Source organism: Cetorhinus maximus, chromosome 15 (genome assembly GCF_964194155.1).
Source record: "Cetorhinus maximus chromosome 15, sCetMax3.hap1.1, whole genome shotgun sequence".
NCBI lineage: Eukaryota > Metazoa > Chordata > Chondrichthyes > Lamniformes > Cetorhinidae > Cetorhinus > Cetorhinus maximus.
In genome coordinates this window covers 90,606,782-90,620,251 of record NC_135893.1, presented here as the reverse complement: position 1 = coordinate 90,620,251, position 13,470 = coordinate 90,606,782, and the positions used below count along the sequence as shown (strand labels likewise).

The 13,470-nt window shown below is 44.0% G+C and overlaps 1 protein-coding gene across 2 annotated transcripts in view; it reads right to left on the bottom strand.

The window, feature by feature from the left end:
* slc5a10 (solute carrier family 5 member 10) overlaps nt 1–13,470 on the bottom strand; it is a 128,088-nt gene that overhangs the window by 100,377 nt on the left and 14,241 nt on the right. For both annotated transcript variants that reach the window (XM_078558941.1, XM_078558942.1), the window contains 2 exons: nt 7,882–7,941; nt 7,667–7,771 (listed from right to left, as the gene is read on the bottom strand). In XM_078558941.1, the coding sequence (XP_078415067.1) occupies nt 7,667–7,771; nt 7,882–7,941 (165 nt within the window). The remainder of the gene's footprint in view (nt 1–7,666; nt 7,772–7,881; nt 7,942–13,470) is intronic.

Below are 13,470 nucleotides of genomic sequence, written 5' to 3'. Positions count from 1 at the left end.
GCCTTCTGTTATCACCCTCTGTCTCCTACAACTAAGCCAATTTTGAATCCACCTTATCAAATTACCCTGTATCCCATGTGCATTTGCCTTCTCTATAAGTCTCCCATGTGGGACCTTGTCAAAGGCTTTGCTGAAATCCATATAAACTACACCAACTGCACTACCCTCATCTACACACCTGGTCACCTCCTCAAAAAATTCAATCAAATTTGTTAGGCATGACCTCCCTCTGACAAAGCCATGCTGACTATCCCTGATCAAACCTTACCTCTCCAAGTGGAGATAGATTCTCTCCTTCAGAATTTTCTCCAATAGTTTCCCTACCACTGATGTGAGACTCACTGGTCTGTAGCTCCCTGGCTTACCTCTACAACCCTTCTTAAATAGCGGAACCACATTAGCTGTTCTCCAGTCCTCTGGCACCTACCCCGTGGCCAGAGAGGAATTAAAAATTTGGGTCAGAGCCCCTGCGATCTCCTCCCTCAGCAGTCTGGGACGCAAATCATCCGGACCTGGAGATTTGTCCACTTTTAAGCCTGCCAACACCTCCAATACCTTGTCACTCCCTATATTAATTTGCTCAAGAACCTCGCAGTCTCTCTCCTCGAGTTCCATGCCTTCATCTTCATTCTCTTGGGTGAAGACGGATGCGAAGTATTTGTTCAACACTCTACCGATGTCCTCTGGCTCTACCCATAGATTGCCCCCTTGGTCCCTAATGGGCCCTACTCTTTCCCTGGTTATCCTCTTCCCATTGATGTACTTATAGAATATCTTGGGATTTTCCCTACTTTTACATGAAGATTTTTTTTTAAACACACTGAGTAGAATTTTATGGCCTCTCCTACAGGTGGGATTTTCCAGACCCGCCAAAGTCAATGGTCTTTTGAATGACTCACTGCATTTTACAGCCCAGCCCCTGCCATGATGGGGCTGTAAAATTCCACCCAGTAAGTTGTTATGAATTGGAATGTGCTGCCTGAAAGGGCGGTGGAAGCAGATTCAGTGGTAACTTTCAAAAGGGAATTGGGTAAGTACTTGAAAGCGGAAACAAATGCAGGGCCGCAGGGAAAGAGCTGATGAGTGGGATGAATTGGATAGCTCTACCAAAGAGCCAACGCAGGCACGATGGGCCGAATGGCCTACTCCTGTGCTACATTATTCCATGATTCAATGTCAGTATCATTATTGCATTGTCCTCTCCTGTTTTCCCCCTCTGTCGGTCATGGAACTGAATCTCTGTGTGTTCTGTAGAAAGAGCATTTCAGATTCCATTGTCAACTAACACCTTCTGCTAACTTTTGAGATATAATGGCTGCTTCTGTCTGTAGAGCCTGTATTTATTTCCCTTGATCAGCCGGACAGACTTTTGAGAAAGAAAATCCTTATAATCTGCAATGCTAAAGGCAGACTTGAGATAAACTAGCCAGGGGGCCTCCATGAATAACAGTGATGGAATGCAAATCTGCTGAAGCAGCAAGTTTTGAATGACATGTTTGGGCATCAATAATGGCACAAGAAGTTAGATATATAAAACCCTTTGCAATAAGAGAAAGAATAACAGAAATGTGCTTTGGGGGGCAATATCTATTAATATGACAAAGTTCATTTAAGGAGTCATCATGAGGGGGGAGTGTTTTCTTTCCATTTAGGACAAATGGAAGCAAACTCCATTGTGTAACGACGGGAAGATTGCAGTCGATATAATTTCACACAGTTGGTCGCTTAAAATAAATGCAGCATTTTTCAAAAGAGTGAGAGCTGGAACTCAGTCGGAGCTGCGATCAGCGACACCACAGCAAACATTTGCTCTCAGCGATTGACTGGAGGTTACTGGGAGATCAGCAGATGTCAAGACGGAGAGATACTGAGGGAGAAATCGATCCAGGTCACTCCTGCCCATTGGGCACAATGTGAGTAAAGAGCAAAGGGTGGAGATGGGGAGAATTTTTTTTTTGAGGCTGTGAGTGGTTATGGGCTGTAAAGCATTGCCTTAAAAGGTGATGGAAGTGGTAACTTTCAAAAGGGAATTAAATGTACACTTGAAGAGGAACAATTTGGAGGACAGCAGGGAAGGAGCAGGCGAACCAATTGGATGGCTCATCCAAAGAGCCATTCAGGCATGATGGGCCGAATACCGACTTTCTGTGCTGTATGATTCAACATGGGCTGGGGGGAGGGGGGCATTTTTTTCCCGCAAATGTGCAGACTACCCATTTCCGATTGCCCAAGGTCCCCATCTGAAATTGTTGGATGCCTCGAATATGTCAACCAGGGGCTAAGTCTGTTACATTCAGCATAAACTGGGCAGAGAGTGCACTGCACGTCCTCTGCTCAGTATTTCCTGGTCTACCGGAGAATAAACAGAGGGCCTCAAAGCAGGGCTTCTCTTTAGACTGGGGGGCTACGACCCTCAAAATGGTTTCACAACGAGATTCTGGGGTTGTGAGGTCCAAGGCAGGAATGGCTGCCCTGGAGCTCTGACTGAATGTTAACATCTGAGAGGCCCCTTTAAATCCTCATTTTTCTTATGGTGGCCACGGCTGAAATGACATATGTTTGAGACCTGGTTCCTGCTCCCAAAAGCCAGTGAAAATCTCTGAAACACATCCCCCACTCCACAGCTCTCGCAAATTCCCCCCACCCACTCCTTGGCAATTTTCAAGACTCGAAATGGGGTCAAAGTGAGAAAAAGTTTGGGAAACAATGCCTTAAAGGGACCTCTGCAAGCCCATACTCACCCCCAATCTATTCACATCCAACCCTCCCTGGACCTACCCCTGGACAGGAGATTTTGCAAATGGGAGAGCTGTCTCACAGGCTAGTCAAGCTACAGCCTGAAATAGTCATCCTCTTGGAATCATATCTTACAGATAATGTCCCAGGCACCACCATTACCATCCCATGGGTACGTCCGGTCTCACTGGCAGGATAGGCCCAGCAGTGGTGGTGGCACAGAGGTATACAGTCGGGGGGGAGTTGCTCTGGGAATCCTCAACATCGACTCCGGAGCCCATGAAGTCTCATGGAATCAGGTCAAACATGGGCAAGGAAACCTCCTGCTGATTACCATGTACCGTCCCCATCTCAGCTGATGAATCAGTGCTCCTCCATGTTGAACACGACTTGGCGGAAGCACTGAGGGTGGCAAGGGCACAGAATATACTCTAGGTGGGGGACTTCAATGCCCATCACCAAGAGTGGCTCAGTAACACCACTACTGACCGAGCTGGCTGAGTCCTAAATGACATAGCTGCTAGACTGGGTCTGCGGCAGGTGGTGAGGGACCAACAAGAGGGAAAAACATACTTGACCTCATCCTCACCAACCTACCTGCCACAGATGCATCTGTCCACGACAGTATCAGTAGGAGTGACAACCACACAGTTGTTGTGGAGACAAAGCCCCACCTTCACATTGAGGATACCCGCCATCATGTTGTGTGGCACTACCACCGTGCTAAATGGGATAGATTTCAAACAGATCTGGGAACTCAAGACTCAGCATCCATGAGGTGCTGTGGACCATCAGCAGCAGCAGAATTGTATTTGAACACAATCTGTAATCTAATGGCCCAGCATATCCCCCCACTGTACCATTACCATCAAGCCAGAGGATCAACCCTGGTTCAGTGAAGAGTGCAGGAGGGCATGCCAGGAGCAGCACCAGACATACCTTAAAATGAGGTGTCAGCTGGTGAAGCTATAACACAGGACTACTTGTGTGCCAAACAGCATAAGCAGCAAGTGATAGACAGGGCTAAGTGATCCCACAACCAAGGAATCAGATCTAAGCTCTGCAGTCCTGCCACATCCAGTGTGAATGGTGATGGAGAATTAAACAACTCACTGGAGGAGGAGGCTTCACAAATATCCCCATCCTCAATGATGGGGGAGCCCAGCACATCAGTGCAAAAGATAAGGCTGAAGCATTTGCTACAATCTTCAGCCAGGAATGCCGAGTGGATCATCCACCTCGGCCTCCTCCGGAGGTCCCCAGCATCACAGATACTAGTCTTCAGCCAATTTGATTCACTCCATGTGATATCAAGAAACAGCTGAAGGCACTGGATACTGCAAAGGCTATGGGCTCTGACAATATTCCGACAATAGTACTGAAGACTTGTGCTCCAGAACTTCCCGTACCTCTAGCCAAGCTGTTCCAGTACAGCTACAACACTGGCATCTACCCGGCTATGTGGAAAATTGCCCAGGTATGTCCTGTACATAAAAGGCAGGACAAATCCAATGCGGCCAATTACCGCCCCATCAGTCTACTTTCCATCATTGGTAAATTAATGAAGAGGTTTTCAACAGTGCTATCAAATGGCACTTGCTTAGCAATAACCTGCTCACTGATGCCCAGTTTGGGTTCCGCCAAGGCCACTCAGCTCCTCAACTCATTACAGCCTTGGTTCAAACATGGACAAAAGGAGCTAAATTCCAGAGGTGAGGTGAGAGTGACTGTCCTTGACATCAAGGCAGCATTTGACTGAGTGTGGCATCAAGGAGCCCAAGCAAAACTGTAGTCAATGGGAATCAGGGGAAAACTCCCCACTGGTTGGAATCATACCTAGCACAAAGAAAGATGGTTCTGGTTGTTGGAGGTCAGTCATCTCAGCTCCAGGACATCACTGCAGGAATTCCTAAGGGTAGTGTCCTCAGCCCAACCATCTTCAGCTGCTTCATCAATGACCTTCCTACCATCATAAGGTCAAAAGTGGGGATGTTCGCTGATGATTGCCCGATGTTCAGCACCATTTGCAAGTCCTCTGATACTGAAGCAGTCCATGTTCAAATGCAGCAAGACCTGGATAATATCCAGGCTTGGGCTGACAAGTGGCAAGTAACATTCACGCCACACAAGTGCCAGGCTATGACCATTTCCAACAAGACTGATTCCAACCATTGCCCTTTGACGTTCAATGGCATTACCATAACTGAATCCCCCACTATCAATATCCTAGGGGTTACCAGTGACCAGAAACTGAACTGGATTAGTCATATAAATACTGTGGCTACAAGAGCAAGTCAGAGGCTAGGAATCTTGCGACAAATAACTCACCTCCTGACTCCCAAAAGCCTGTCCATCTACAAGGCACAAGTCAGGAATATGATGGAATACTCCCCACTTGTCTGAATGAGTGCAGCTGCCACAACCCTCAAGAAGCTTGACACCATCCAGGACAAAGCAACCCGCTTGATTAGCACCACATCCATGAACATTCACTCCCTCCACCAGCAAAGAACAGTAGCAGCAGTGTGTACCATCTGCAAGATGCACTGCAGGAATTCACCAAGGCTCTTTAGATAGCACCTTCCAAACCCACAACCACTACCATCTATAGCACCTTCCAAACCCACAACCACTACCATCTAGAAGGACAAAGGCAGCAGATAAATGGGAACACCACCACCCGGAAGTTCTCCTGCAAGTCACTCATCATGCTGACTTGGAAATATATCGCCATTCTTTCACTGTTGCTGGGTCAAAATTCTGGAACTCCCTTCCTTATAGCACTGTGGGTGCACCTACACCACATGGGCTGCATTAGTTCAAGAAGGCAGCTCACCAACACCTTCTCAAGGGCAATAAATGCTGGCCCAGCCAGTGAAGCCCATATCCCATAAATGAAAAAAAAAATAATTAAGGCCCTGACTGGCAAGCTACATCAGGGCATCCACTTCATACCCGCAGCTTGTGGTTATATGGATACGAGGCACGAGGCTCAATCTGTGGTGAGGCTAAGCATCAGTCTTCAGGTAATCGTGATAGGTGTGGGGTGGCAGTAAAGCGGGTGCAAGGTCCTGCTCCACTCCAGCTCCAGAAGAAAATGTAAATTGAACTTAACTTTTTGCTTCTCCTGGCCTGGATTCACTTCCATGTTGGGCAGTTGGTTTAGGAGGGCAGTCATTGTCCTGTTCAGACCTCACAGTAAAAAGTGCTTTCAGCTTCAGAAGACTTCGTTGGAACCCAACATGCAAATGTCTGAAAGGACTTTGCCCTCTTTGGGTAGGTTTCCTTGCATTCCACTTGGTAGAACAGGCTTAAGTGCAACACTGTCAGTACCTGGTGTTTTCAGGGCAAGTATTGAATACTTTTTAATCTTGCAGAAGTTCTTACAAAGCAATTTCCTTAATGTCGCAAATGGAAATTGAAGGAATTGTTAGTGAACTAAGAAGCAATTCAAGCTTGGGGGAGAACAAAAGGTGCTGAATTTGAATGATTTGGAATTAATTGTTTATAATTGACAACTAACACTGCAGAAATGTAAGGCCTGAATAAGCAATGTGAATGATTAAACTGGAGAGCCTCATCTTGCCTTGAGACTGGTCATAATTTGTCTGGGTGTGTCATGCCAAACAAGATCGACAGAAAATGAGTTAAGTGGAATATAATTTGCGGAAGGTGTGTCTGTCTACTCATCTCACACAATAGGGTGTGGCAGTTTTCTGGAAAATTCAGAGATGAGTATACAGGTGAAAGCAGCTGAATCAAAGAATTGTCTTGTTAGTACAAATCCAAATATATTAAAATGAGGTAATGTGCTTTCCAGTTATATATTGCTAGATCAACACAAAATAACTTTAACATTCACCGCCAGTGGCCATGAAGTTTATTGCAGAACAGTTGTATTTAAGAAGAAAAAAAAAATGTCTGACTGATGTAGATTATTGCAGTGTGGGTAAATGTCCTCTTGGGCCGAAAGGATGATGGGGGAATCTAGAATTAGAAGGTGCAGTTTTAAAATGAGGGGTCTCCGTTTAAGATGGAGATGGCTAGTGGAATTAAGGCTACAATTAGATCAGCCATGACTTTATTGAATAGTGGAGCAGGCTGGAGGTGTGTGTGGGTGTGAGTGTCTCACAGGATTCGGGATGTGTCTTTACCTTTTTGATAAGTCTTATACTTTTACCCTCGAGAGTTTTTAAACAATAGAACAACTCTTTGCTTGTTAACTCAAGAGATCTGGCTGGCTTATTTCTTCATGTAGCTCTACATACGCTCAAGTACATATGGGATTGAAAAATCCCAGCTTTTTAAAAATTTTAACTGTTTCATAACCAACCTCCGGAGTGGAAAAGAGAGGAATTTATTCACCCCTCCAGACTTGGTCATAACAGCATGGTCATGTCCTATAGTGTCATTTAGTGATGGAAGCCATTCCTTGTTTTTGACTCTGGAAACCCAAATTAGAGAAAAAAAAGATTATTTGAAATTAATGTGGAGACTGTGTATCTTGTCCAGAATTTCATGGCGGATCTGTTGTACTGGACAAAGGACATCCTGTGGCATTTGCAAACATCAGGTCATGTCAAAGCATGCCTTTGTCTTTATCACAACACTTTACTGATCCAACTCATCAGTGCCTGACCGAGCTTTATGTTCAGTTTTCTCATGGCACCAAACTCTACAGAATACCATGGCTCTGCAGGTAGCACTGTCAACTCTTGAGTCAGATAATTGGGGATTCAAGTACATAATCGAGGTTGATACTTTCAGTGCAGCACTGAGGGAGTGTTGTACTATCAGAAGTGCCATCTTTCAAATAAGATGTTAAACTAAGGCACCAAGTGCCTTCTCAGATGGGTGTTAAAGACTCTGCGGCCATCTTTAAACCGCACAAAAACATGAACACAAAAATGGAAACAGAAGCTTTACTTACAGATATCTTTGTGAATACAGACAACAGCAGTGACAGGGCACATAAATACATCCGAATCCTTTCACCTCCAAATCGTTTTTGAAGGTATTCAGGCATGGTTACTATCTGTGACAAATAATTTGTAAAAGACAAGTTAGCATAAATATAACTAAGCAGAATACACCCATTCGCTAATCTTAATGAAGTTGTTTGCAAAACGCACACAATGTACTTACCCCAGATGATATGTAGACAGGCACGAATACCCAAGCCAGCACCAAAAGCACATAGGTGGCCTGTTGAGACAATTACAGAGTAGGTCCGTGGCTAGCATGCATTATTATTCACTTACAGAAGCTGAAAGATCACTGAGCTGAAACATTAACTCTGTTTCTCTCTAGATGCTGCCAGACATGCTGAGAATTTCCAGCATTTGCTGTATTTATTATAGAAGCTGAGTACTTTGCTTATTGTAGTAAGCCAGAGAGGTAGAGTTTCCACTTAGAACACAATTAGCTATTCCACTGCAAATTGCACCAGAAAATGTGCTCATTTTACAAGATGTTTTCTCTCCCCCGCCTACTCCCTCCCGAGTTTCTGCTCAATCTCGTTTCCACATCACAGAAGCAGAAGCTGCTTGAACCGTCACAATAAAGCAGCGTTTTAAAGTCTTCTTTTAAATTTCCGTAACAACATTCCTTGATATATTTAAGAGTAGAAACTTGGTGCAGTTTGATTAATACAGCTGAAAATGGGTTTGTCAGGTAAGGTAAACATTTTAACTCAGTGTCAATCCACCACTTGTGCGTAACCCAATTTTAACTGGCTGAAAATGACCTTTAAAAAAATGCACAATTTTCGTGTCATGTCAGGAGTAATGTCATCAGTTTCTTAGTAAACTTTGAAAATTATTTTTCAAAAACGCGTAAAACATATCCATTAGTGCCCATGCGCTTAAACTTTCCAGCTTAATCTTTGGAGCCTCCTCAAAGGCCGATAAACAAGCTTAATTAGTGAAAACTCCCAATGATGATTAATTCACTCTGAGGCCGTGGCTGGTTTTGTGAGAGGGGCCTGCTTCATGTGCGACGTCTTCAAAACTAGCGCGAAAGTGGATAGAAATTTGATTCACATTGTACGCAATTTGCATTTAAAATTCTGCAATTTTTGCAGGAGTTACGCTGATCGAGCAGGATCTCCAGGCCAGAAAATCATAGCATCATACAGCACAGAAACAGGCCATTCAGCCCATCTTGTCTATACCAGCTCTTTGAAATAACTCCACTGCCTTGTTTTAACTCCCCTCCCCCACAGCCCCCAAATATTTCCTTTTCAGGTATATATGAATGTCCACTTTACATTTGTATTAATTTGAAAGGTCAGTAAATCTTCTGTTTCAATACAAGGAATTTAGTTTAATAATATTTGAGTCAGTTGCACATTGGAATTTGTAATGCTGTTAGAAATACTTAAGCCAAGGAAATTGAGTTCCACAGTAAATTAGACTACAAATCTTCCCCTAGTTCATTCAGTGGGATGAAGGTGCCTCCTCTCCTCCTTCCACAGAGACTGAAATGAAATTAGGCTTGTAAAATGGTGAGGGAAGGCAGTGGATGGAGGGTCCGTCATCTTTCTGCTGCCATCGCATTTTACCAGTGGCGGGATGGTGGAGGATAGCCTTCGTGCCCAGAGTTCAATCGAGCCATTTGTGGCCAATTACGGACCAATTCCCACCACCGATGGCATTTTGCCAGTGGCAGATGGATCCTCCCCCATGTGGAAAGACAGCCTAGTGAGGGCAGGCTATTGGAGCACTCTGTGGCCCACAAAGGGACTGCCTGGTTGCAATTTACCCAGGAGCTTGGGGAGCCTATAGGTCCCCGCTATTGTCTCCATGGCAACTTCTTGACCAATCAGAGTCAACTTCCCAACCAAAGAGCATCCTTTTGTCCTGTAGTATAAATTGTTGTGATCGTTTGAAATTTGGCATTCTTGCATTTGTCCCAACGAGTGCAAGATGAAAAGCTTCGGCAACTTGCCTCTCTTTTCAACAATATTGAAGTCCAAATGATCCTGAATGAGTGGAAACAGGTAACCGTCGAATAGCAAATAGGTGGTTTGAAGAAATATTATATACAGTGAAAACAATTTGGTTTCTACCTGCACCATAATACTGTTGGGTTGAATGGTAACACCCAAAATAATTATTCTTTTTTAAAATTTAGGACTATTGCTCAAGATTTATCAAGTGATTTATGGGTGTAGCACTGGGAAATAACATTGAAGTTATATCGCCTTGGGTGAGAGATGTCAGCAGTGATTCTAAAAAGCAATTATAATCACATGAAACATATGATATGAACAAAATTGACATGTAATTTTACAATTCAAGTTAGGGGCTAACCAGGCGAATAAATGGAGAAGCATTGCACTAAGCAATTCACTCACAGTGGTGATTTTAAATGAAACATTGAATGTGTGGTAAAGAAATCCTACTTTGAGGAACCATTTTGGCAAGGGAACAAACAAAGTTTAGGCATTCTGGGGAATTAAGAAGTTCTGGAAAGGAAGGAGCGGATTTGGATGTGGTTGGGAACAATAGCTCCAAGCGGAGCTCGGGAGCAAGGATGACAAAACTGTGGGAAAGCTGAGAATTAGCAGGTGCTGATCTGAGTTTACTGGAGAACATATAGGAGTGCCCACAAAACATATGAAATAGGAGTAGGAGTAGGCCATAAGGCCCCTCAAGTCTAGTCCTCCTTTCAATAAGATCATGGCTGATCACTCTCCATGTAGTATCCTCATTGTCTGAGGCCCAGACATCATGACTCCATGCTGTCACAAATCGGGCAAGGAGAGGAGGCAGACCCTAAGAACTACCTCAGATGGTAGAGGGATTGAACCTGTGCTGTTGGCATTAATAGCACACTCTAACCAACCAAGTTAACCAGCCTCCTCATGGCTAATCTTCTACTTCAATTTTACTTTCCTGCCCTATCTGCCTTTCCCTCAGTGTCCTCAGTATACAAAAGTGTATTGGTCTAAGTCTTGAATATACTCAATGGCTGAGCATCTACAACCCTCAGGGGTAGAGAATACCAAAGATTTACAACCCTCTGAGTGAAGAAATTTCCCTCATCTCAGTCTAAAATGGGGAACCCCTTATCCTGAAACATGACCCTGTGGTAATTATAGTTTTGAAAATGTAGGACTGTAGCTTTAAGAATAATCCTGTGTTGTAAGATCACATGATCTGTGTAAATCAATGTGTCAACAGTGTGGGGAACCTCTACAAGAGAGTTCTTCTTCAGTTATAGAGTTAGATGCACATTTGTAGCTGTTGCTGCTGCCTTGTAAGTAAAGTTCAATGTTTCCACCAAGAAAAGTTGCCTGGAAAATCAACTCTATAACAAACTGGCGATGAGGATAAATGATATTTGGTGCTGTACCTCGCCCAGCGATTGTGAGTATCTAAGTTCATTAAAAATAAAAGAAGATATACTCATCCAAAATGCCACAGCTTGGCAGAATCAATCCCTTTGAGCCAGCCACAGGCAATTGGTCTCAATTTATAGAATGTCGTGCGGTCTTCTTTCAAGCAAACAAAATCACGGGGGGGGGTGGGGGGGGAGGAAAAGAGGAGAGCGATTCCACTGAGTATTTGTTGGAGCAAGGCCTACAGTTAATTTGAAGCTTGACGGCCCCCAGTGCCCCAGATTCAAAGACTTTCAGTGAATTAGTAGACTTTGTTAAGGGATATTTTCAACCCAAGTCCTCAGTCACAATGCAGAGGTTCAGGTTCAATTCATGGAATAAGGCCCCGGGGGCACCAATTGCTACTTACACAGCAAAATTAAAAAACTAACAGAATATTGTGATTTCAGAGAAACCCTGAATGACATGCTCAGAGATCATTTAGTGTGTGGCGTGAAGGAAGGCAATATTCAGCATAGATTGCTGGCTGAAGTGAATTTTGATTTTAAGAAAGCGTTAGAAATAGCGCTGGTGATGGAAAGCACTGTAAGGGATTCACAAGCAATTCAAGGGGCACAAAATGGCAACATTCTCCTAGTCAGGTGGGAATAGTCAGATGAAAATGGCGCGAAAAGCCGGGACTCTGCTGCAAAACGGGAAACAGCCCCCGCTAACCGAAAAATGAGAGGAAACGGCTTAGCAACTAAATAGAAAAGAACTTTCATCGATGTGGAAACAATCAGTCTTCTTGTGGTTGGCAAATTTAAAAAGTAGAATGTTATTTTTGTCACAGAAGTGGACACATAATGATACACTGCAAAGTGAAATTTAAACAGGCCTCCAAACAACAAAGTCCAATGAAGTATACAGTGTAGAAGAGCCAGAAACAACCAATTCTGACATTTATTCATTATTCAACATGAGAGTTGGGAAGACAGAGCCAATTGCTGTCACAGTGCAAATGAATGGCAAACCATTAAAAATGGTAGTAGACACGGGTGCTTCTACCACTGTAATAGGAGAACACACTTTCAGATATTTAAATAAAGGTGATCAACAGTTAAATTTTGAACAAACATCTGCCAAGTTGAAAACGTTCACAGGCGGAGAAATCCAGGTAAAAGGTATCACCACAGCAACTGTTCATTCTCGACACCAAACAGCACAGCTACCAGTGATGGTGGTGGAAGGTAAAGGGCCAGGGCTTCTAGGACGTGATTGGTTGAAGGAGATTAAATTAAACTGCTCCGAAATCTTCCAGTTGCGAGCAGGTACACTACCAGAGCTGCTAAAGAAAAAATGACATCGTCCTCAAGGATGAACTGGGAAAAGTCCAAGAACTAAAGGCCAAGATTTACCTGGACCCAGAAGTAACCCCTCGCTTCTTGAAAGCAAGACCGGTGCCATGCGTCCTGAGAGAGAAGGTTGACGCTGAGTTGAACTGGCTAAAGGGGCTGGGTATCATAAAAGCAGTTCAGCACTCAAAGTGGGAGGTACCCATAGTCCCTGTCCTTAAAACAGGCCAGACCGTCCGGATCTGTGGGGGCTATAACTAATGGTCAACAGAGCAGCCATACTGGACAGGTACCCTATTCCCAAGATTGAAAACCTATATGCCAAACTAGCAGGAGGGACAATGTATACAAGGCTTGACATGAGTCACGCATGTCAGCAACTGGAGCTGGATGATGCCTCCTGGGAATTCATGACCATAAATATCCACTAAGGGTTACACCAATATACACCCATGCCCTTCAGTGTTTCCTCAGCCTGTGCCATTTCTCAGAGGACAAGAGAGAGCTTACTACAGGGAATACCTCAGGTTGTGGTCTACCTGGATGGTGTACTGATAACTGGATTCACAGAAAAGGAACACTTGGCTAACCTAAAGGAAGTCCTGAAACAACTTTTAGAAGCAGGAGTGTGCCTGAAGAAGGAAAAATGCACTTTTCAAGCAAAAGTCGAAGAACTTTCCAAGATGCAAGTAGATAATGAAGTCATGGGGAGCTCAACCATTGAACCACGACAAGTTGAGATTGCATCTGAGAGAAGTCTGGCTGACAGTGAAGTCAAAATGAAGGCCGAGACTAAATTCTGTGGTAAAAAGAAGATGACACCTGGAAAGAGGATGCAGAATTATTGAGAAGGCACTGACTTTAAAAAAAAAATCATACTGTGTGGGGTTCAGCATTGCTCAACATTCTGAATTGGTGAATCATTCTAGAATTCTGGATCAGAGACCACCCACGACTGTGCCATTAGTTCACTTGCAACCATCGGAATTACCATACACGAACGTTGATCAAACACAAGTCAATCCAATGATACAAGTGTCAGTTCGCACCATTTGC